Source organism: Prionailurus viverrinus, chromosome X (assembly GCF_022837055.1).
Source record: "Prionailurus viverrinus isolate Anna chromosome X, UM_Priviv_1.0, whole genome shotgun sequence".
In the NCBI taxonomy this organism is placed as follows: Eukaryota; Metazoa; Chordata; class Mammalia; order Carnivora; family Felidae; genus Prionailurus; species Prionailurus viverrinus.
The window spans coordinates 49,171,246-49,196,576 of record NC_062579.1 but is presented as its reverse complement, the minus strand read 5'-3'; the positions used below and the strand labels follow the sequence as shown (position 1 = coordinate 49,196,576).

Here is a 25,331-nt window from a genome sequence, read left to right as displayed (position 1 = left end):
AAACCCTGGCATGAACTCAGGGCCAAAAAGAACTCATGTCTAACTCCCACCTCCATGTCTGCAGAGAAAATAGGGATGCAGGAAGGGGTGTGGCACTTGGCTGAAGGGCTCTTGGAAAGGAAGGAAAGGAAGACTTTCCTCATTACTCCTAGTTCTCAGAGAATATTGTGGGTAAGTTTATGAAGTGAAGGAAGTAAAATAAAGATGACAAGTTGCCCAGGAAATTCACATCCCAAACTCATTTTTCCTAAATTAGCTATGACTTTGATTTTCCATTTTTACAGTTAACCAAGGCACTTAAGGGCCTGGATTAAGGCTCTGGGCCACAGTACCCATGAAAGTTGTAAAACGTTTTCTGAGGATTACTTAAGAACATGCTAGAGAAGAACAATGTTGAAGTGAGGCAACAGGCTTTGGCTAATGGAGGGCAGATTTAATGGCCTGTATGAAAAACAAAGCTCAAGTGGCATAGAATAGTGAAAATAGCAGTGAAGCCAGAGAACAAAAAGTCAAAAATAAAAATTAAATCCCAAATCCACCAAATTACTCACTGTGTGACTGTGAACAAATCATTATCCTCTCTTAAGTTTAGTTCCTCATCTATAAAGTGAAACTAGTAAGAACTACCTAAGATTAGGGGCGCCTGGGTGGCTCAGTCAAGTGTCTCTTGATTTCAGCTCAGCTCATGATCTCATGGTTCAAGAGGATGAGCCCCATGTCAAGGTCTGCACTGATGGCACCGGGCCTGCTTGGGATTCTCTCCCCCTCTCTCTCTGCCTCTCCTCCACTCATGCACATACTGTCTCTTTCTACCAAAACAAATAAATTAATAAATTTTTAAAAACTGCCTAGGATTAAATTAAACAAGAAAATATCTTGACAGCATCTAACACAGCATGTATCATTGAAGGGTGGATGCTCAAAAAATATAATATTTGATCAGAATTAGTTTACCCATGAAAGAGGCTTGGGTGTAAGGGTTTCAAAGCAAGTAGAATAGTAATGCTCTAGATCTGCTGACCATTTATTTGGAAAAATCTAACATCGGCTCTTATATAATAATCCTTGTCATCCTGATCCTCTATACAATACATATATACAGGGTTGAACCTTACAAGGACCACCTAAGTCTCCCATAGCTCCAACTTAGCAATCCCTCTGCTCCCACCTATCATACACCCAACCCTACCCACACACACATACACATACACACACACACACACACACACACACACACACAGAGGCTGAAACATTTCACTTCTGTTCTTAGGAACACAGGGTTAGGATGAAGGGCAGTTATTCACAAAGCTTCACAATCATTTACTCAAAATAAAAGACATCCCCATTTTTAGGAGGGGGGCATACTCACTGTGCTAGAGGGATATGACTTAAGATTTTGGTAACGGCATTTCATAAGCAGCTGCTTTTATGTATACTATTGAGATGGTTAGTCCGCAGTCTGTGAGATCTTTGAGACCTGAGATGATGTCTTATTTCTCTTTGTATCCTCAGAATCCAGTACAAAGTATGGTATAAAGTTGGCACTCAGGAAATGTATCAGTGAATAAAAGAATGAATTAGTCAATTAATGAATGATGCATTTACAACCTAACCAGACTGATATTGCTGAGAATTAAAATGTTCCACAAAAAGCAGATCAAATTCTTAATTTGAAGTTGAAAATGTTCCAAAATCAAATAGGTACTCATTCATTCGTTCATTTATTCAATAGCAAATCGTGCAGTGAGCTTGAAAAAAATTAGACATACAATCAAAAATTTATGGTTCAAGTCCTGGTTCCCCCATTTGCTGTCTAAATTACTATGGAATGTCCCTTAATAGCCTCCAGTCTAAGTTTCCTCATCTGTGAAATGGGGATGTTGATGTATGCTGAGCCTAACTCCAAATTGGTTTTGAGAAGCAAAGTAGACAATGTGCCTGAAAGTACTTGGTGAACTTTCAAGCACCTTATACTTCCTAGGAATTTGAATCATTTAGTCTTAAACAGGTCCAATGGCTCTACTCCCATTGTCCAATGCTCTACCATTTTTTATATCAATTGGCTATAACAAAGCCAGCCACCATACCTTCTGAAAACCACCTAAAACAGAATGCAAAATGGAAAGGATACACAAATATCAAATCATTATGTTGTACAATGAAACTAATATAATGTTATATGTCAATTATACCTCAATAAAAAAAATGGGAGGATGAAGGAAGGCAGAGGACTAGATCTCTTGTCAGCTTTAAGCAACTTTTTGCTTACCTGACTTCTTCTACATCCTGGATATGGTTGCCCAAACAAGTCACTGCTGCCACTGATAAAAAAGATTTTATAATACCTTTAAAGTCATCCAAGAAGTATCCTTTTTGGATTCAGTCTGGCCTTTTTTGGTTTCAGCCAAGTGAGGGGCTGTGAGGAAGATTTTCAGGGGAGGGAGATGGCATGGTAAGAAGTGGAGTGGGAGATTGTGCCAGTCATGTGAGACAGGCTGAGGAACTAGAAATGGCAAACTGTAGATGAAGGAAGGCAGCAACAGACAGACAAAGAAAATAGCAGTTGCCTTGAAAAAGAAAGGGGCTTGGAGTCTGTGGAAGAGCATTCAAAGAGGCTGGGATGAAGGAGAAGGTCAAGGCTTTGTCAAATTTGGGGACTACAGATTTACAGGATGAAAATGAGAGGACAACTGTCTCTAAGGAAGCCCCATCCTGTACTTACAATGAATACATAATAACTGCTAATCTCTCCACTAATAAATTCAGAATTGCAATGGAGAATAAAGTAGAAAAAATATGTATCACTTTCCAGCAACTGGCATGTGCCATGGTAACAATGCATGTGACCAGAAACTAAAAAGGACAGAGGGAAATGAATATATCAAACTGACACTTTCATGCTACTCTCAGCTACCAATAGCAGAAGCATTACAATTCTAGACAGCTGACCCACTGGTGCCAGAGTTCCTTCCCTTTCTCTCTTACTCTTTTATAAACTGAGAAGTAAACCAAAAGTGATAGAACAAGAAGTCTTAATAGATGCTCTCTAGAATCGTGGGGACCAGAAGTGGGTCACCTTGTCCTTCCCCATGGGAGGAAGCCAAATAGACTTCACCTATCAACTTACTCCACCATAGACTGGGGTATAGTCCTTGTCTCTTGTGATTGGCCAGTTTGCTCTTCAATGACTCAGCAGATCTTTAAATATACCCAGGCAAGGAGCTGCTCTGAGACATAGTTTTAAAAAAAGTTTTAAACTGTTTGGGGTATTGAGAGTAGGTGAGGAAGGTCCTTTGTAAACATGAGGTTCCCAAGCAAATTTCACACTGCTATGAAGCTCTCTCTCTCTGGCTCTCTCTCTCTTTCTCTGGGTGTGTGTGATAAGAGGCTTGTTTTTATTCTGTTGACTCCCATTTGCCAGATGTGTGGAGCTCAAGGATGAGAAAGGGGGATGTTCCAGGCCATGGAAGAAGTCAAGAATATTCCTGCCCAGTGATTTTGTGGGGGAAGGGGAGCAATGTATGCGATGGAGTGACTGGTTTAAATGTAAGGGCCTCAAACTCACCAAAGGCCTAGACACAGCACTGAGTCATTTTGTTCCCGGTGGAGGACCATGACCTCTGGCTGAGAGGAAAGGTCTTCTCACTCTCCTCTTCTCAGACAAGCTCAGTCTTGCACTTTGAAACAAGCATCAACTAGTGAAAGGTTTCAGCTGAACTGAGGGAAGTAACTTAATAACTTGCATTACCAAAGCAAATCACACTCTGTTATCTGCAATGACCTCATGCTTACATTCCAGCCAAAGCATTTTGGAGACTTGGACCTTTAGTTGAGGGGAGGAGTGGGCAGCAGTGGACTGGGGAGAGGCTTATGTACTTCAGTTAGAGTCTAGGTGTGCATTTTCTCAAGCTCTGCTTGTCTGGTATAATAATCCTAACAAAAACAACAACAATAATAATAGGTATTATTTATCAAGATTTTATTATGGGCCATGCACTGGGCAAAATGTTTTACCTTCATTATGTCACTCATCCTCACAAGAACCCAACAAAGGAAGTATTAGTATCTTCATTTTAGAAATGAGGAAACTGAAACTAGGAAAGATTAAGTGGCCCAGAACACACAGTTAATAATTGTCAGACAGGATTTAAACCAAAGTGTGTCAGATCCCAAAGCCTATGCCTGAACCCCAACATATTACACTTTAGCCCTGACTCCAAACTCTCTTCCAAGAGGCCTCAGTCTTTCTGTTGTTTATTAAAAATCCCTAACTCTACAAGATGTCTAAAATCATCAAGATGAGAATTTTGGATTCATTCATAGACTTTAAATTATTAAGAACCAGCTGTGTAAATCACTTATAGTGAGTCCAAACCTGTGCCCTATATACGTAGTTCCCAACAAGTCTACCTTATGTTTGAATGCATTAAATGAGGGTTAATTTACTACTTGTGTCATACTATCAGTGGACAGAAAGGGTGTGATGAGTAAGGAGGGAACTAATACTTCAGCATCTACTAAGTGGCATGCCCTTTATATAACCTGGCTTTTTTAATTTTTTAACATTTATTTAGTTTTGAGAGAGATAGAGAGACAGAGCACAAGCAGGGGAGGGGCAGAGAGAGAGGGAGTCACAGAATCCCAAACAGGCTTCTAGCTCTGAGCTGTCAGCACAGAGCTTGATGCTGGGCTTGAACTCACGAACCGCAAGTTCATGACCTGAGCCGAAGTCGGAGGCTGAACCGCTGAGCCATCCAGTTGCCCCTAAGTTGTTTTATTTAATAAACACAATAACACCATGAGGAGAGCATTCTATAGATAAAGAAGTTGAGACTCAGAGAGTTTAAGTTACTTACCCAAGGTCATACAGTTGGTAAATGGCTGTGCCAGAACTGAAAGCCAGTTTTAATTCTGATTGAAATGTTCTTTGTGTTTTTCCTTAGTCTGTCCTCTCTGAGGAACAAAAGCCTTTGGAGGTAAGGAAGGCTCTCATGATTTGCCTAAGTCCCTGATCTGACAGGGATAACAAATTCAGATGCTTAGAAGAGTTGAGCAAGTAACTTAAGTGAATAAAGCAGATTGTTGGTGTGTGGGCAAACTGGAAAGTGCACACCTATCTGGAGGAGCAGTTGCTCCTTGCTTCTGCCTGGTTATCGCCATGCAGGAATATAGGCCCATTAATGCCAGATATTCATTCCTAAACCTGGAAATATAATTTTTTATGTGAAATGTCATCAACTAATTTGATAAACACATACACACACACACACACACACACACACACACACAGGCACAAAGAAAACTCATCTGGCCCATCTTTGCAACTTCTGAGGCAGGATGAAACTGTTCTGAGAAATGTTTTCTTTTTTTAGTGTAGTTTTTTGTGTTTAATTTTTTTAACTGTTTATATATTTTTGACAGAGAGAGAGAGAGAGAGAGAGACAGAGACAGAGCATGAGCGGGGGAGGGGCAAAGAGAGAGGGCGCCATAGAATCCGAAGCAGGCTCTAGGCTCTGAGCTATCAGCACAGAGCCAGATGCAGGGCTCGAACTCACAGACCACAAGATCATGACCTGAGCCGAAGTTGACGCTCAACTGACTGAGCCACCCAGGCGCCCCTGTGTTTAATTTTTTTAATGTTTATTTTTGAGAGAGTCAGAGAGGCAGAGCGCAAGCAAAGGAGGGGCAGGGAGAGAGGGAGACACAGAATTCTAAGCAGGCTCCAGGCTCTGAGCTGTCAGCACAGAGCCCAAAGAGGGGCGTGAACTCACAACTGTGAGATCATGACCTGAGTGGAAGTCGGAAACTTAACCGACTGAGCCACCCAAGCTCCCCAAAGAATGTTTTCTTTATACTAATTTTCAATCTATCCTCATTGGCTTTGTCCTTTGGGGTACTACAGAAGAATGTCTACCTTATTTATTTCATAACAGTCCTTCATATACATTGAGGCAATATTTATATTTACTGCTCCCTGCCTCCCTTCCCACATCTGACCAGCATCTCAGTTTCTTCATGCTTTATGAGAGATGCCCCATGAATACTGGGGTTTACTGCAAATATAGCCTAAACAGAATTTTAAGTGAGTAAGACTATCACTTCCTTTACTCTGAATCTCATATTTCTATTAATGGAACTTATGATCTATCAGTTGTTTCTGGCAGTCACTTAATACTACTGATCCAAAATCACTTAATAAAAAAAGTACTTATGGAATACTTACTATGTACTAAGTGCTAAGCTATGTGTTTTGTATATTTTACACAAAGATATCCATGAAATAATTTTTATTCTAAAAGTGGGTACAATTTAGGGTGTCTAGGTGGCTTAGTCAGTTAAGTGTCCAGCTTTTGATTTTGGCATTTGCTATGATCTCACCACTTGTGAGTTCGAACCCCCATTAGACTCCTTGCTGAACATGGGGCCTGCTTGGGATTCTCTCTCTCCTTCTCTCTCTGTCCCTCCCCCACTCACTTACACACACTCTCTCTCAAAATAAACAAACTTTAAAAATAAATAGATAAATACAGGGACAATTTAGGAAGATATATATATATATATATATATGTATATATATATATGTATATATGTGTGTGTGTCTATACATATATATGTACATATATATGTGTATACACATATATAATATATATGTACATGCACACAAATAATTATAATTTAAGGAACTAAGCACCATATCTATGGATAAGGAAAAAAGACATAAATATAAAAGATATAAGCACTGACTCTTGACTTGTACCTAACACCCATCATGTCATTTGATCCTTTCCTATCCCAAAACTTATAAACTAGAGATTTCTAGTGTGAGTTTACAGATGAGGAAAGTAAAGCCTACATTCTTTCAACCATATTATGTCATACAGATCAATTCTTAATGAGTTAGGGGATGATAAATTTTATCTTTTAGGAGACTGTATTTGAGCTAAGCTTAAAATAATGGATGATATTAAAATTGGGATAGCCTCAAGGCCAAAGGAATGATGAGAAAACATCAAGTTCAAAAAATAAAGGAATAAGGATGGTTTAAGAGGACAGTAACTAGATCCGTTTGGCTGGAGTTGAAGATTTTTATAAAGGAATTATAGAAATTGAGGCTGGAACAATAAGCCAGATCATGAAAAGCCTTAAACATCAGACTTAAAGAAGTTGGACTTTAACCTATAAGTAAATTACAAGGAGATACAATTTCAAACATGCATTACCTAACTGTGTAGCAAGGCTTCCTCTGTGCTAAGCATTGGGAATAAAGACATAAATTAAACTCCATAGAATTTCAACCCTCAAGGAGCTTACAGACTAATGGATAAAAGAATACTTATAATACTATAGCTGAACTTTGAGAAGGTTAACCTGATGGGATGAATACAATATGAATCAGAGAGTAGCAGGGAGGACTAGAAGGAGCAGGGAAGAGGTCACTGCACTAATCCAGGTAAGAGGTGGTGAGGATCTGAACTCAGATACAAGGAATGACTGAGAAGGCTTTGGGAAACAATATGCCATTTCAGTACACTAATTCCCAAAGACTCTAATGCAGATTTCCCTGGACACTGTGGGATCATCTCTGATGGGGAACTTTGTACTTGGAAGAGTAGAGATGTCCCCAGAGAAGAGCTCATGGTATTTAATTCCACATTTGACCAGGCATATTTTGAGTCAATCCAGCACCTCAGCAAGGTCCAGCAAGTGTTCAAAGCAAACTACATACCATCTGAAAATATGAGCCTAGTTATAATTTTTGGTCTAAAACTAGGTAGTTGATGACTGAAATGAATGAGTCTAATTTGGTCTTTTTTTTTTAAAGGCTGATCAAACAGATTTTTCAAATGAACAATTGGAAACTCCCACAGACTACACATTTGTTAACCTTTGTATTTTTAAACAAACATGAAAGAGAGGAGTGGGCAGAGTAAACAGACCCAAAACATTTGGAGTTCTTTCTGCACCCAACATCAAATATCGTCTTTACTTCCAAATCTCAGTTTATGCAACCTCTTCATCCTATTAGAAATTAGGCAATGTGGGGCACCTGGGTGGCTCAGTTGGTTAGGCAGCCGACTTCGGCTCAGGTCACAATCTCATGGTTCATGGGTTCGAGCCCCATATCGGGCTCTGTGCTGACAGCTCAGAGCCTGGAGCCTGCTTCGGAATCTGTGACTCCCCCTCTTTCTCTGTCCCATTCCCAGCTCATGCTCTGTCTCTCAAAAAATAAACGTTAAAAAAATGACAAAAAAAAAAGAAATTAGGTAATGCTTTCAGAGAGGTGGCACAATGTGGAAGTCTTGGAAAATGCTTTCTCTCATGTACTGACAACCTTAAAAAGAAATGCCTAGTTATCACTTATATGACTGGTAAGATTGCGTCTTCTTTAAAAAAAATCTGGAGAGAAGCAGATTTTTGTAGTAGCCTGCTTCTGTTTTCACAGTAACAAAAATGTTATCTAACAGTAACAAAAATGTTATCTGACAACAATATTCAAGACTTCCCAGGAATCCTGCACTACTCATTTGAGCCTAGAATGACAGAAGTAGCATCTTGTCGTACTGAAGTTCTTTTTATTTAGGGAAAATGCTATGGGTTGACATTTTTTCCTGACGTTTTTGTGTTCGTTTTGTCCAATGTGTGGAAAGAGATGGAGTCTGATCATTTTCCCCATTCTCTGTCCAAAGTTGCTGATGCATAAAGTTTTTTTTTTTTTTTTTTTAAGGTAAGGGGTAGGGTGATACAGAAAGAGAAATAGAAGGATACAAATGTCAGTGTGAGAAGACAGCCAGAGTGATACAATGCAAAGAAGTCTGGCAGTCTGGAGTCTCAAGCTCAAGCTCTGGTTCTGCTACTTACTCACCATATGACCTTTGGTAAGTACCTTTTCTCCTAAGAACCCTTAAAAGAAGCTGGTGTTTTGTAAGGATAAAAGTTGCACAATGTTTGAAGTTCAGGCACTATGTTTTGTATTAAAAAATGTAGTATGACTAGTACCCTTTTCCCTAAATATATTGGAAAAGAATATAAGCTCTGTAGAGCTAAACTGCCTAGGTTCTAATATAGGCTCTTCCACTTAGTTGTTCTATAACCTTGGTCATATATGTTACTTAATTGTTCTGTGTCTATTTCCTTTTCAGTAACATTGGAATGATAAAAGTACCTACCCCAGGAAGTTACTTTGAGGATTAAATGAATTAACACATGCAGCACATGAAAAACAGTTCCTAACTCCAAAAATTCAGCTATTTTTTTTTCTTAACTTGGCAGCCCTCCTATTTAAGCAGGCATTGAATTGTCCAGGTTTGTACTGGGCTTTGAGATTTTCAACCACCTTAGTATCTCAAGGCCATTTTCAATAATTTCAAATTCCTATTATAAATGATCAACTTCTTCCCCTGACCCCCTTTGCATCCCTCCACCTCCACTTTAATCCCCAGGCACTCAGCTATTTGGTGAGGATCAGTAGACTATAATAGAGGGAATACATAATTAGGTCATCGGTCTTTTGGGATGGTAGCAGTGAATGACTGCCTAATCCTAGAGGCTACTGGTATTACAAAGTGGTTAGAACCTTGTGGCTATAAGCCAGATTTCCTTGGTGTGCACATAAACTCTACTTCCTAGCTGTGTGACTTTGGGGCAAGTTACTTAACCTCTCTAGGACTATTTACCAAATTCGTTGTGAGAATTAAATTAGTTAATCTGTTTAAGGCATCAAACTTTGGCACACAATAAATGCTATCATTATTATTGCTATTATTATAATTCTTTGTTTTGAGTGGGGAATCACATTTCCAGTATAGACTTTTCCAATGAAGCAACAGTTAACCCTCAGAACAGACTATGACTAAAAGGCACCAGCTTTGTGTGTGACTATGGTCAACTTCCTTCCCATCTCTGTGCCTCAAACACTTCATCCACAGAATGATCTAGCTGGACAAGATGGGTTCCATGAACTCTAATATTTTATGATCTCAGGCCATTTCTGCTCATATTCTCTGTACGTTCCAGATGTGGCTCAGTAGTCTTTAAAAGTCTGCTTACTGTGTTTTTCACAGATAAAGTATTTTGTTATATAGTTCAGTGAAAACATAATTATAATATTTTGGTTTGATTGGAGGCAGCAGCCAATATATATGTTCTGGTTTTGTATTCACTACTTAGTTTAATTACCTGGTTTAAGGTTTGGGTAGGAAGAAGAGACACTCTCTGCCCCAAATGAGGCTCACAATAACACTGAGAATAGAAGCACCTCGTTGGAATACAGGAGAACTGAGTTTGTGCTCTAACTGTTGTCAGCTTGTTGTTTCACTCTAGATAAGACTCTACCCTTTTCTAGGCTTCCATAAAGTGAAAGGGGAGGGAGGTGGGGGCACCAAAGGCTTAGGTGATCTTTAAATTCCTAATTGATCTTGAAGAGCAGGAAATCTGAGGGCACTGTGTGAACACTGAAAAGAAGCCATCAGGATGCTTGCCATATAACTTAAACTTTATACATCCAAAATCAAGTTCTTAATTCCTACCCCCCTCACATAATACCTGCTCCACTTACATTCTTCATCATCTCAGTAAATGGTAATCATAGTTTTCAAATTGCTCAGCTCAAAAGTTTGTCAACCAGCCTTGATTCCTCTTTTTCTCACAATGAATATACAATCTGTCATTAAATGCTATTGTCCCTCCCATCAAGATACATCCAGAATCCAGCCACTTCTCATCTCCTCCACCAATACCACCTTGGTCTAAGTCACCATCACCTCTAACCTGGATAACGGCAGTGGATTCATCTCCCTGATGCTCCCTTGCTCCCACAGTCTCTTCTTCGTACAGACGATAAGTAAGCAACAAATGTACATTCTATCAAAAAGTGGTTGATGTTATGAAGGATTCTGTTAAAATAAAAGATCACATTATTTCTCTGCTCAAACCCCTCCAATGAATCCCCATATCAGAGTAAAAACCAAAGTCCTAATTAAGACCCATGATTCCCCTAATTAACTCTAATCTCATATGACCCTCAACTTACTTAAACCACCAATACAGGCTTCCCTGCTGTCTTCCATCACACCAAGTACATTCTTATTTCAGGCCCTTTGTATTTGTGGTTGCTTGTGCCTGGAATATTCTAACTCCAGATATCTCTGTGGGTTACTTTTTCCTTTCCTTAATGTCTCTGCTCAAATATCACCTGCTCAGGAAGGCCTTCTCTGACCAACAAATATAAAATGGTCTTTCCCACTATGAATCTCTATCTCCTGCAATCTGTTAAGTTATTCCTCATGACACTTATTATGTTTCCCCTCACTACAAAGTAAACTCCACAAAAGGAGGAATTTTTGTCTGCCTTGTTCATTGTTGTAACATCAGTGTCTAATATAGACTTTGGCATATAATAAATGTTCCATAGGTACATGCAGATGATAAAGTAGGATGGTGAGATTATTCTCACCCAAAACTCTTATACAAACCAATCCACCAAACTCAGTCTGGTGAGTGAATAAGAGACCCAAAAGCCTTATAAGCTTTACCAGTTTCTATTACTGATACCAATTAAGGTTATTTTGCCTCTCTAAATCTCTTATTTCCTATAGTGACATGAGAGAGACATATAATAAAAAAAGGAACACTTGATTGAAAGAAGAAAGAGTAAGACTGAGATCCTAGCTCTGCCACTTTGAAGTTGTTTGACTTAAGACATATTACCTAATGTCTCCGAACATAATATTTACAGTGGGAGTAACAACAGAATAAGAGTATGAAGAGTATTACACCTAAAATCTGGTTACATGTACAGGGTAGAAAAGAGGATGAAATGCAAGAGTGAGATATGAAACTGATCTGTAAACTGTAAAGTGCTACTGGAATATATCCAATGTCGTTGCTCCCAGCTCCACATTCATAAATAGGTGTTAAGGAATCAGTGTTACTAAAAATGTTTTGCACTTTGAGAAGGGACATGCCAGATAAAATACTAAGTGCCACAGTAACTTCTTTATTATTTGGTAGTAGGTGACTCTGGCCCAAGTTATCCTGTAATGTGTTGAATCCACAAAAGGACAGCAACCATTCCCAGGGAAATTCTGCCACAGGACACTTACAGTCACTCTAGCAGCCAGACAGTGGGACTACACTTCCACAAGCAAAGAATCTACTCAACCAGAGAAAACAGAATTCATTATTAAAAAGGTAGGCCATTTTAAAACACTACATCATATAATTCAACAAAGCCCTTATAGAAAAAATTTTCATGAACCTCTTACTCCCAGAATTGTTTGATTTGTACTTCACACTTCCCCCCCTTAACCAACACCCTGAAATCCCATTTATACAGAAACTCGAAGCAAGCCACCATGATAAATGGAAACCTTGAAAGTAGAATAATAATTCTTAATCTAACCACCACACTAGATATCTTCATTGGCTCTCACGCCAAAATTAGGCCCATAAATCACCCTCAATTTTAATTAATTCCTAACATTATTAAAACTTGTATAGTCAAAGATATAAAATGTGTTCCTAGCATGTTCAATAATATAACCAAAGGCACTAAGGAAGAAACTTGTAACTAACTTGACTGGGGTGGTACTGCTGAAAAAGCAGAAATATATTTCAACTCCTTACTTGAGTTCACTCATCATTATCTTTACAGAGGTACCACTTCCTGGTGTTTGAAATATCCATCAAGACCTATAATCTATTGCTAGTCCCCACCTAATTCATAAAGGATAAGAGGCAACCTACATTAATCTATTTATTTTTATTTTTTATTTTTTTATTGTACAACCTAATATGTACACTTTTTTATTTGTCATCATACCTAAATACATTTGGGAAAAAGAAAAAAATAAATCCCTGTCCACTAACTTTTTTATATTAAATATAATTTATTGTCAAATAGGTTTCCATACAACACCCAGTGCTTAAATTTTAAAAATCTGTACCATACAATCCAGCATCTCATCATACTGACATCACAGTGTTGCCATTCTGTTTTGTTTTTGTTGTTGTTTTTTAATGGGTATAAGCTCCTTGAGGGAAGTGACCTCAAGATTCTTCCTGAATTGTGTTCCATTTTCCCTGAAGCACACAGGTAAGCATATAGCAGATTCTTAATGAAAAGTGGTTGATTGATGCTTACTTTCAAAAAATCACTTTAGTAGCATCATCTCTAAAGACAGCTAGGTCATGATAGGACATTTTGTTCAGTGGCCTGCAGTTTGCACACCATTATCAGAACACCACAGCTGTAGCTGACTAGATATGACCCTTAGCTTAGAGTGTTAGTGAGGCCAAAGTTCAGTCCCTTTATAGGTAAATTGTATCTCTGCTTCATGGTTATAGAGTACCTCCCTGAAAAGAAGCCCAAATTGTAGGAGAATAAATGAACCATTTCCTCATCTAGAAATACACACCAGAAGGTGGGGTGGCATTTATTTTATCCAAAGGACAACACATAAAAACATAAAATTATGACTCCAGGTGTTTACATAAACCTAAACATAAGTCAAATATAGCTATTTATTTCTTTGGCCTAGTTTGCATTTGTTACCTCTTCATGTTAGTTTTGTGTGTAGAAATTATTATTATTCTTCATATCCTTGCTAATAGTTTCCAAATCCAAATACTACAAAGAAGATTATTAACTGCATAAACCTTATTAGGTTCTCTAAAGACCTGATAGTTTTAGAGACATTCTTCTATTCATCTGGAAAAAAGGCTGGCATTACCAATTTCAATTTATAGCTGAGGAAAATTGAGAACAGTGTCCCTATGTGGCCTTCATATATAATGAGACAAAGTATGCTTTAACTTTAGTATGGCAACAGAAACCTTCTGCCTCTTAAGTCCCAGAGATGTTCAGAACTCAGGTACTTTCAGCAAGGTTGCATGATACAAGGTCAATATACAAAAAATCAATTCTATTGCTATGCATTGGCAATGAACAATTTAAAAAGAATATAAAGAAAAGTATTTAATTTATAATAGCATTAAAAATTAAATATTTAGGAATAAATCTAACAAAAGTGTAAAATTTGCACTCTTAAAAAACTACAAAACATTGTTGAAGAAGAGCTAAATAAGTGAAAAGACATTCCATGGTCATGTATCAGAAGATTCAATATTGTTAAGATAGCAACACTCCCCAAATTGATCTACAGATGCACTGCAATCTCTCTCAGAATCCCAACTGGCTTCTTTGTAGAAACTGAAAAACTAGTACAGAAATTCATAAAAAGTTTAATTAAAATTAATTCACTAAAAAATTAATACAGAAATTCAAGAGACCCAGAGTAACCAAAAAAAAAAAAAAATTAAAAAAGAGCAAAGTTGGAAGACTCACACTTCATTTCAAAAATTACTAAACACCTACAGTAATTAAGACAGTGTGGTACTGGTAAAAGATCAGTGCAATAAAGTTCAAAGACTAGATATGAAACCTCACATTTATAGTCAACCGATTTTACAAGAAGCGTTCCAAGACAGTTAAATGAGGAAAGATTCAACAAACATGCCATGATGACTATACCATTTGTTGATATCTACATGCAAAAGAATGTGGTTGAACCCCTAATCACATCTTACGAGTTATATAAAAATTAATTCAAAATTGATTAAAAACCTAAATTTAACAGTTAGGAAGGAAGCCTAGGTGCGAATCTTTGTGACCTTGGATTAGGCAAAGCTTTCTTGTATATGACACCAAAATCACAAGACACCTAAGAAAAAAATAGAGTAGACTTCATCAAAATTCAAAATGTTTGTGCTTCAGCAGATACCATCAAGGAAATGAAAAGACAACTCATGTTATGTGATAAAATATTCACAAATCATAATTTGTTACAGGTCTGTATCCAGAATACACAGAAAAAAAATCTTAAAACTCATAATAAAAAGACAAGTAACCAATCAAAACTAAGCAAAAGTTCTGTATAGATATTTTTTTTCAAAGAAGATATACAAACAGCCAATAAGGACATGAAAATATGTTAATATTATTAGTTATTAAAGAAATGCAAATCAAAACCATTTTGAAATATCACTTCACATACACTAAGAACAGCTATAATTAAAAAGACAACACATATTTGCAGGATGTGGAAAAACTGGAACCCTCATATATTGCTGGTAAGATTGTAAAATGATGCAGCTAATTTTGAAAACAGTTTGGGAGTTCCTCAAAAAGTTAAACACAGAGTTACCATATGATCCTGAAACTGCATTCTGAGGTACGTACCTAAAAGAATTAAAAACATTATGTTCACACATCCACAAAAACATTTTGTATGGATTTTCATGAATGTTTATAGCAGTATTGGTCATAAGAGTCACAAAGTGAAAATAAACGTAATGTTCATCAACTAATGGATAGATAAAATATGATATATATACATTCAATGGAACATTATTTGGTTATAAAAAAAGAATGAAGTACTGATATGTGCTTTAACATGGATGAACACTGAAAATATTATTCTTTTTTATTATTTTGAGAGAAACAGAGACAGCACAAGCAGGGAAGGGGCAGAGAGACAGGGAGAGAGAATACCAAGCACGCTCCATGATGCCAGGGCAGAGCCTGATACAGTGTTCAAACTCATGAACCTGTGAGATAATGATCTGACCTGAAACCAAGAGTCAGATGCTTAACTGACTCAGCCACCCAGGTGCCCCGAAAATATTATTCTATATGAATAAAGCTAGTCATAAAATATCACATATTGCATGACTCCATTTTTATGAAATGTTAAAGTAAGCAAACCCATAGAGAACAAAAGTAAATTGGTTGATAGTTGCTCAGTGTTTGGGGGGTATGGTGAATACTAAGTGATTAAAATATTCTAAAATAGTGGTGATGGTTGCCCAACTCTGAATATCCTAAAAACCATCAACTGTAAACTTTTAATGGGTGATAATTACATATATATATATATATATATATATATATATTTAATGGGTGAATATATATATATATATATATATATATATATATGCTTTAGTAAAGCTGCTATTAAAATGTAAAATAAAACTCAGGTACTACCTGATCTATATTGGCAACATTCTCAAGTAACCAACACTTTAGACCTTTAAGCTTATTTGGATGAGCCACTCTCAACCTTAACATGGCCTGTAGGTTGGCAGCAGGAAATGGTTTAAGAGAGAAAGGGTAGCAGCACCCATAAGTGTGCAAGGAATTGTGCATAACTCACAGTCCTATCATTTCTGCGCAACAGCCACTGAAAGTAGCCGTTAACAGAGCAACAATATAAGATATCCTCAATCAGTGGGGAACCTGGGTGACTCAGTCAATTGAGCATCCAACTCTTGATTTTAGCTCAGGTCATGATCCCGGGGTGGTGAGGTCAAGCCTTGCATCAGGCTCTGTGCTAAGACTGAAGCTTGCTTGGGATTCTCTCTCTGTCTCCCTCTGCCTGCCTCTCTCTCTCTCTCTCTCTCTCCCTCTTTCTATCTAGAAGTAAATTAAAATCAAATCAAATCAAATCAAATCAAATCAAATCAAATCGGGGTGCCTGGGTGGCTCAGTTAAATGTCAGACTTCAGCTCAGGTCATGATCTCATGGTTTGTGAGTTTGAGCCCCGCGTCGGGCTCTGCTGACAGCTCAGAGCCTGGAGCCTGCTTCTGATTCTGTGTCTCCCTCTCTCTCTGCCCCTCCCCTGATCATACTCTGTCTCTCTCTCTCTCTCAAAAACAAATAAACATTAAAAAATTAACAAATAAAAAATAAAGTAAAATAAAATAACACATCATCTAACAGGTGGGAAGCTTGGAGAAATAAAGCTAAGAAGTGCTGCTTTACAGAGGTTTCTCCACATGGTAAACAAAGGTTATAAAAAAAACTATTTCTATACCCTCAACTAGCAAAGAGGTGTTCACTAAGCATCCTCCCAGCCTACTCAAACTTCTATGAGTGCTACTCAATAAACTATAAGACACCGGGTATTTTCTTTGAAAAGGGTGCTATGAATATGATATTTCATAATTCTCTTCAATATGACAAATGTCAACCAATACTGATAACTATAGAGAATTTTATGAACAATGAAAAAAAAAGTCAGTGTTGTGTTTAGGATGAGGATAACTTAACTCTGAATTCAACATTTCATAACTTGATGGGATGCTGGTAAAGGAAGTCTGAGGTAGAAGAGTTTCTTCAATATCTATTTTTGTTTTCAAATGATTAATTTACACACAGCATCACCATGTTTATTGGCCCAGCTAGCAAGCACCCTCACACACAGATTAGGTATTTCTTGTGAAAGTGTTGTCGATGTCTGACCCAGCACTGTCTCACAGGAGAGGGTCCAGTTATTTTCAGGCTTTGAGAAAAGGTTGCCAAAATGGCCAGTAAACAGAGACAGAGATCAAGAGAGAGGGACAGAAACTGGAAAAATACTTCATTAAATCACCAAGTCCTCAAGCCTTCTAGTTCAGCTCCCTCAGCAACTGTTGAATCAGACTCTAACCTCAAGCTAAAAAAGCCCAGCTATTAATTTTGCAATTCCCTCAAGTCATCTAGCCTTAAAAGAGAGGTGCTAGGGTTGATCTGATCGGTTACTCTCCAGATTAAAAAATAATCTGTAGGAGTATACCTCAGGTGTAATGAGGAAAATGTCCTCAAAAGTAGAAAGAAGTGTCTATGCTTCCATTTAGTTAAAAGCATGAAAGGAGAGAAATGAAAGAAAATCCGGGACAGGAAGCACTTGAGGAAGCTGCAAACAAAGACAAAATGGTGGAGGTAGGGGGGTGGGGAGAGGTTTCCTTTTCCCTCTCTGACCAACCTCACAAAACTTGATTTTTGTTTCCTTTTCATTTTTCAGAATAATAATTTCAGGTTTGGTTATAAAACAAGTCCCTTGCTTCTCACACTCAGCCTACATTCTGCTCCCTGTTTGAGCAGACTTCCAAATGAAACTGGTGGTCTTGATATCACTATGGAAAAAAAAATAATAAAATTGTCCATGTCCCTAACTCCAACTCATAATCCCACCAAAAGTAGCTACAGTACAAGTAAGAGTCAGAGACCTAAGGATTCCTTGTTTTATAATAACTTTTTTTTTAATTTTTTTAATGTTTATTTATTTTTGAGACAGAGAGAGACAGAGCATGAGTAGGGAAGGGGCAGACAGAGAGGGAGACACAGAATGTGAAGCAGGCTCCAGGCTCTGAGCTGTCAGCACAGAGCCCGACGCGGGGCTCGAACTCAGGAACCGTGAGATCGTGACCTGAGCCGAAGTCGGACACTTAACCGACTCAGCCACCCAGGTGCCCCAGGATTCCTTGTTTTAAATGCATATATGCACACCAGATGAGAAAATTATTACAGGGAAGAAAAACACCTTAAAAAGAAAATTAAATGTGCCAGCAAATTCAATATATTATATCGAAGTTTACAACTCGAAAAATGGAAATCTGATGAGGTAAAATTAGCACTGGCAAGAAAGTGCCCCAAAGTGACCCTGCAATTGGAAGGCTACAAGCTTCTTGTAAAATATCTCTCATTGATGTTAACCTTTGGCTGAGCTAAAAGAGATACACTATGGACAACAAAGAGAAGACTTCCATCAGTACATCTTGCACATATTTCCAAATGGGGTACCACCCAGTGTGGCTATTTGGTCCTCTGGTTCTGATCACTGGTGCCCAGATAGAACTCACTAGTTATTTACTGACAATGAACTCTCAAGGCCTATGGACAGAAAGCCTCAGACTATTTTGGTCCCAAAACAAAATTCGGCTTTACAAAACAAACTGCTTCTTGCAAAATAGTCATAAAAGTCTGTTTGATAACTGAAGAAGGGAGAGGAGATGAAAAGGGGGATTAACAAATTGTCTCCTTTTTAAGTAGTTAATGGAGGAAAGCGAGATTTGCTGATATCAAAGCACTACTAAAACACTATTATACTCTTAAATACTGAGAACAAACTGAGGGTTGATGGGGGGTGGGAGGGAGAGGTGGGTGGGTGATGGGTATTGAGGAGGGCACCTGTTGGGATGAGCACTGGGTATTGTATGGAAACCAATCTGACAATAAATTATATTTAATATTAAGAAAGAACAAATTACCAATAGAAAAATTAAAATGTTCTTTTTGCATCTGAATAATTAATTTAAATCCCAACTCTAATTCCAGCACATGCTTCCCTGGGCCTCAACTCCCAAGAATAAATGTTTTTCATATTGTGCTGCTTGCTGGAATAAAAAGGGTCCTACTTCTTTCAAGTGGGCAGGTGGTCAATTAACAAATTTGTACTCTTGTTTGATCTCTGAAAGAAGACAGCTCCTTTAAATATCATCAGGGTTGCACACTAGTCCCATTACTTTTTATTATTCCTTCTGTTCAAATCACATGCTAAATTAAGTTTGTTTTTTTTAAAGGACCACCTTCAAGCTTCTCTCCTTCGACCTCTCTCATTTCAGCAGAAACACTGTAGATGTATAAGAACATAGAGTTATTCCAAAAGTTACTAAAGTTATCCCCCAACTAACTAATGTGTATGAACGAACGCGCGCGTGCACACATGTACAGACACACACACACACACACAATTTGAAAAGGGAGGAATCCAACAAATTGGAGCCTCTAGAATTTTTAGATTTTTAACTCAAATTTGGTATATAATGCATGCAAAACAGTGTGGAAGTTCTGGCTTTGGCTTAAAACATCACTTGCCTTTCACCAAATTGTACCGCAACAAAGTGAGGGAAAGAAAGAAAAAGTAATAAAATGTCAACTTTTAGATTGGGATTGGTTGTATTCTGATTAAATTGATGCATTTTCAAAAAACTTACTCAACAATTTTCTATATCCTAGAGATGAAAATTCTTTGTCAAGTCAGTTTTCTCTTTCACTAGCTCTTATAACCAGTGCTGCAACCACAAACCAGGAAAAATTGATAGTCTTTTACTTTCTTTGGATACTGCTAAATTCTCACTAGTTAAGGCCATTAATATAAGCATGCCTTTCTAACAGAGAAGTGTTTCCACTAAGAGCTAGGATAAAATAACCTTACTGCACACATGATGGGAAGAACTTTTTGCTTTCTATACTTACTTACTGAAATCTCAGGCTATGTTTACAAAAAAATACATCCCTTAACAAATATGTTGAATGCTTCCTTTCCTCCCTATTAACTAAATTAGTTGTTAGGTGGGTTGGGGGGGGGGGAAGCAGAAGAGAGAAGGTTTCAGTTTAGCATCATGGTATGTCAAGAAGCACCTTAGACATCCATATCCCTCAAAAAAAATGCACAGTAGAACTAACTAGCAACAGCCCTAGGGAAAATAAATTAACCATACCAAGTAAATCCGTTTTTATAAAATGAAGAAAACCTTTTATACCATGGTATAACTACATTGCAAAAATAACTTTAAAAAATCCAAACTAACTGGAAAAAGTTTTGATTATATAAATAATAACTTTGAAAATATTGTAAGCCAAACATCAAAAGTCTAATAGTAGGATGTAAAGCCTGGTAAGAAGCTGTTTCTTCAATAGCCCAGAAAATAGTATATTGTTTGAAATCCTAACCTCTTCTTTCTTTCCTAATACTGTGCTATCAAACTTCCAAGAACAGAAGCATCAGTGAATGGAGGCAAATTGTTGGATTTAAGCTGTCAAAGATGCTAAAGCTAACAAATAATTTTGGAAAAGTCACAGATAAAAAAAACAGCTAAAGAAAAAGAAAAACAGAACAAGATACAAGTCCAAGGGGACATCAGCACCCAGCGTACCTGAGGAGTTAGTTCCTTAGTCAGTATTCCCTCCCTCATTGAGATAAACTAATATCTCTGTTTGCTGGGGAAAAAGTCTTCAACATGATCTCCAAGAAGCTCAATAAATGTGGGAAGAATTTTTAATAAACAAGGTGAGATTAGTCACTTTTCTTATGTCCTAATTAAAACTCATGGGCAAGGTTATGGCCCATAGATCCCTCACAGTTCTCACCAAATTTGTTAGAGGTAACAGCTCATGTTTTAAAATGTAAGCATGTCTAATGTAACATTGTATGTCAACTATAATTTTAAAAATGCAACCATGTTCTTAAAATGAAGGAACATATTGAAGAGCCCCACTCTTCCCTCCCAAAAGCAATTTATATGCACACTGATATATCAAGAAATTCTTTAAAAAAATTTTCCAACACTTTATAAGTCAGACTCAAGTCTGGCTATATTATTCATTAAAAGAACGTTCTTTTTATGGATCTGATGCAAACTTGAAATAGGGGACTGTATATCTGCCATAGTCCATATAGAAAAATAAAAACTTTACAAGAGAAAATCGACCCAAGAAGCTACTTCCAACATGGTCAACCTGTGAGAGCAAATGCTGCCCAGTGTTTACCAAGAAAGTTGTCCTTTGGTTTTCCTCTACTTTTCCCTGCTCTAATTGTGCCTGGTTGTATTCTCTCTGCTGATGTCTAGCTCTGGAGCAAGTCCTCAGTTATTGCCAGGGAAGGAACTGCACCCCATCTTCACACAGCAGCCCTGAGAACCCAGAGAACTGAGACCTTCTTCCCCTAATCTGGCACTTCCATTTTATCTCTTTTGACAAGGCAGACTGAGAAAAGTTTGGGCCCGTCTTTTTGCCTTTAACCTGCCAAGACCTGCCACAAACTGGAGGGCAAACCCTAACACACTCTAAGAGGTGAAACTGCCCATATTTCCGGTCCAGGTTCTCAGATTTAGGAAGAGGGAGGAGAAAAAGTACTGGAGGACTTAAGAGCTTTATTTCTGAAGGTAGCCCTTGCTCTTGGATTTAATTTTGGAGCCTTTGGGACATGGAGCACCATGAGGTATAAAGGATTTTAAGAGACTGAGGGAGGGAGAGTGTTGTTATCTGAAAGGGCACACACCAGCACCCTGGGTTCTCAGGGGACTGGGGCACACAGTGGGGGTTCAGAGCACAAAGGTCATATCTTTGGCAGGCTAGGAGTACCCAGAAGGCTCCAGATTCAGGGCGGCCCTTTTTATGGAACACTGTTGAGCTCACAGGGGCAGAGTGTTCCCTTCAAGTAGGAGAGGATAGATACCCCCATATCCCGACTAACTATAGATTAAAAGACATTTCTAGGAGAAACTTACCGCATGTCCCCATAGGGTCCGGAGTAGCTTTCCATCCAGGGGCCCATCTCGTTTTTGACACAACTGGGACTTGGATAGGGCACTCTGCTCATCACACCACCAGGATACCACATATCAGGTGGAGGGAAGTCACCTTCTTGGCCCGTCAACCCCTGTGGTGGCCGAGTGTAGCCATAGGGGGTCACAGACCCTGACTCGCCAGTGCTGCCGCCTCCACTCCCGCCACAGGGCCCATACAGCTGGCCTTCTTCTGCTGTGAATAGAGTATGCCAGGAAGAAGAGGCGGTGGCTGAGGGTGAGCCTGAGCTGGGTCCCACTGCACCCCCGCCATGCAGGCTAGCCAGGTCCCCGTAGCGGCATTGTGCCGCTGCTGCCGCCCAGGCGCTCCCATAGTCCAGCGGGTTTTCCAGCTTGATGCGGGCATGAGGATGGGGAGGGGGAAGAGGGGGAGGCGGCCCAGCCAGGGCGAGCTGAAAGTTGTAGTAGTCGCGACTCTGATAAGCTGCCGCTTCATCTAGTGCTCCAGACTTGTAGACAGACAGGGTGGAGGGCATCTCAAGTGTTCCGGAGCCCCCTGCTTCACTGCTGCCAGAACAACCCAGGCTGTCGCCGTCCAACCCTTTGGCATAACCTGACTTGAAAGGGGAATACTCAGCAGTTTCTTGGGTGCCCTTACCAGGGCCATCATTCAGCACAGAACCTTTGCATTCGGCCAGTGGGGCGCAAGGGCACACAGCAGGTGGAACTCCCAGGAGCGGGGCATACATGCAATCCCCCCGAAGCTGCTCCCCAGGACTCAGATGTTCCAGTGCCTCCACACCCAAGCCCATTGACACTGACACTGCCTTACACAACTCCTTGGCGCTGTCCGAGATGGTTGAACTGCCCCCTAGGTAACTGTCCTTGGAGGAGGTGGGAGCACCAGTGGCCTCCCTTGTTCTCCCGCTGCTGCCGCCTTCGGATACCACCTCCTGCTGCTGCTGCTGCTGCTGCTGCTGCTGCTGCTGCTGCTGCTGAAGGAGTTGCATGGTGCCGGCCTCGCTCAGGATGTCTTTAAGATCGGCGGAACAGCTACTTAAGCACGGGAAACTGGGGCCCAGCAGGGACAACGTGGATGGGGCAGCTGAGTCATCCTCGTCCGGTGGTGCTGGTTGCTGCCGCTGCAGCCCCTTGCCTGTGGCTGAAGCAGCTCCAGGGTCTGGAACGCAGCCTCTCTCCAGATGACCCTTGGGGGCGGACTGCTGTTGTGAAGGCTGCTGTTCCTCGTCCAGGGCCAGGTAGCCTGTAGGGCCTCTGCTCTGGGCTTGGGGAGAGCCATCCTCAGACTGCTGCTGCTGCTGCTGCTGCTGCTGCTGCTGCTGCTGCTGAGGACTGGTCTGCTCCTGCTGCTGTTGTTGCTGCTGCTGCTGCAAACGGGCGCCGGGAGGTGCTGCGCTCATGGCCTCAGGGTGCCTGGGGCCCGGGTTCTGGATCACTTCGCGCACGCTCTGGAATAGGTTCTGGAAAGCTCCTCGATAGGTTTTGGACGGTGGCCTGGGGTAGACCCTCCCTAACCCTAACTGCACCTCCATCCTTGAGCTTGCCTGACTCTTCCACCTAATTCCTTTATCCTGTTTCCCCTTGTCCAGCTGAGAAGTTCAACAGGCTGCGATGCGGTAGTCGCTGCAGTTAGCTGCCCACCTGCGGGAAGCTCTTGGGAAGGAAACTTGCAGGAATAACCACGCAAAAGCACTCTGACAGCCTCAAAATCTCCTGCACAGGAAAACACGCGTTGTACACGATCTGCCCTGCTAGTCTCACAGTCTGTTACTGAAATCTTGGGACGGTAGATTCAAAAGATGCCCAACTCTTGAAGGAAACAAAACAAAAGCAAAAACAAGGAAAACCCTCTGCCTTCCAAATTCAGTATCCACTGAAGCAGGTGCAATTAAGAACCGGGTTATTTTCTTTTTGTTTTATTTTGGGTTTGGAGGATTTTCTTTTTCTTTTTAATGGTCTACTGAAGCCCTGACTGCCCTTTCATTGTTTGGTCTCAGGCCCTGCAAACTGGAGGGGGTGGGGGTGGCTGCTGCGTGCAGAAGGAGCTGGAAAGGGAATGAAGGGAACCTGGAGGCCCGCCCCGTGTACAGCCTAACTAGCCAGGTCCCGGCTGCAGTGCTTTGCTGAAGCGGTTCACCAGTCGCCTGGCTCCCCAGAGCCGTCTTTGTAACGTGCAGCTAGCTTGCCTGCTCGAAGCCAAAGGGAGTTACCTCTCTGCAAATTCGGGCTGGCCACGCAGGGCCAACTGGAGGGGGGGGGGGGTAGGGGGACGGGAAGAGAGGAGCGGGCCAAGCGGCAACAGGAGAGGAGACCCAGGAGGGGGTGGGGCGGGGTGGAGGGGTGGAGGACAAAGGCAACTGTCAGTCCTACCCGGCACTTTCCTTGCTTCCTCCGAGTCTCTAGCTGCTTTTAAAAACTTCACCGAAGAGTAAAGGGCAGCTCTGAGGCGGCGGCGTTAGCCGCCGCGCTGCAAAAAGCCTTGGCGGTCGCCGGAGCCCAGCTGGGGTTGACGCGGTATGTCCCTTCAGCTCCTGTCCCACACTGGAGCTGCTAGCTCGGTCTCTTTCCTCTTCTGCCTCTTCTGCCTCCTGGCTAGCTCGGGACCCTCCAGCTCTCCGGGCACGCTGGCTCCCTGGGATCTCGGAAGGGGCGCTGGGAGGTGGAGAGCAAATGCAACAGTTTGCTAGTCGGGTTCCGCCCCCGCCGGGCCGGCCTCCTTGCCTTCCCACCTCCTTTCTCCTCCCCTCCCCTTTCTTTTTTCCCCTCCCCTCTCCGCGCTGTAATGCCGGATGGCTTTGGAGAAATGAATGTTGGCTCAGTGTGGGTGAAGGCAGGAGAGGATTGTTCTAGCTCGGGAGGATCCTAGCTCTTTGAATACTCCTACTTTCAGTGACCAAGATTTAGGTGCCAGAGCTGAAGCTTTAACCCGGAGCTTTATCTTGCGGACAGGACTAACCTGATCTCCCGGAGGCCAGCACTTACAGATTTGGTTCCGAAGTCCAATCTCGAAACAGACTCTGTTTGTGTGGGAGGGGGAAGAGAGTAGGTAGGGGGCAATAGGAGTACCAAGGCTTCAGGCGAGGGACTTTGTTCAGAGCAGACAGAGAAGCACAGAGGGGCAGTAAGGTCTCCTAAAAACTGAAGGAGATATGGACAAGCCAGCTGATAGTTGCTGAAACCTTTC

The 25,331-nt window shown here is 40.4% G+C and overlaps 1 protein-coding gene across 1 annotated transcript in view; it reads right to left on the bottom strand.

Annotated features, from left to right (window-relative positions):
- AR (androgen receptor) overlaps positions 1-24,825 on the bottom strand; it is a 180,112-nt gene extending 155,287 nt beyond the window's left edge. Inside the window, exon 1 of the mRNA XM_047844059.1 lies at positions 22,109-24,825. Coding sequence (XP_047700015.1) covers positions 22,109-23,679 — 1,571 coding nt within the window. The 5' untranslated portion in view covers positions 23,680-24,825. The remainder of the gene's footprint in view (positions 1-22,108) is intronic.
- Positions 24,826-25,331: the final 506 nt, after the last annotated feature.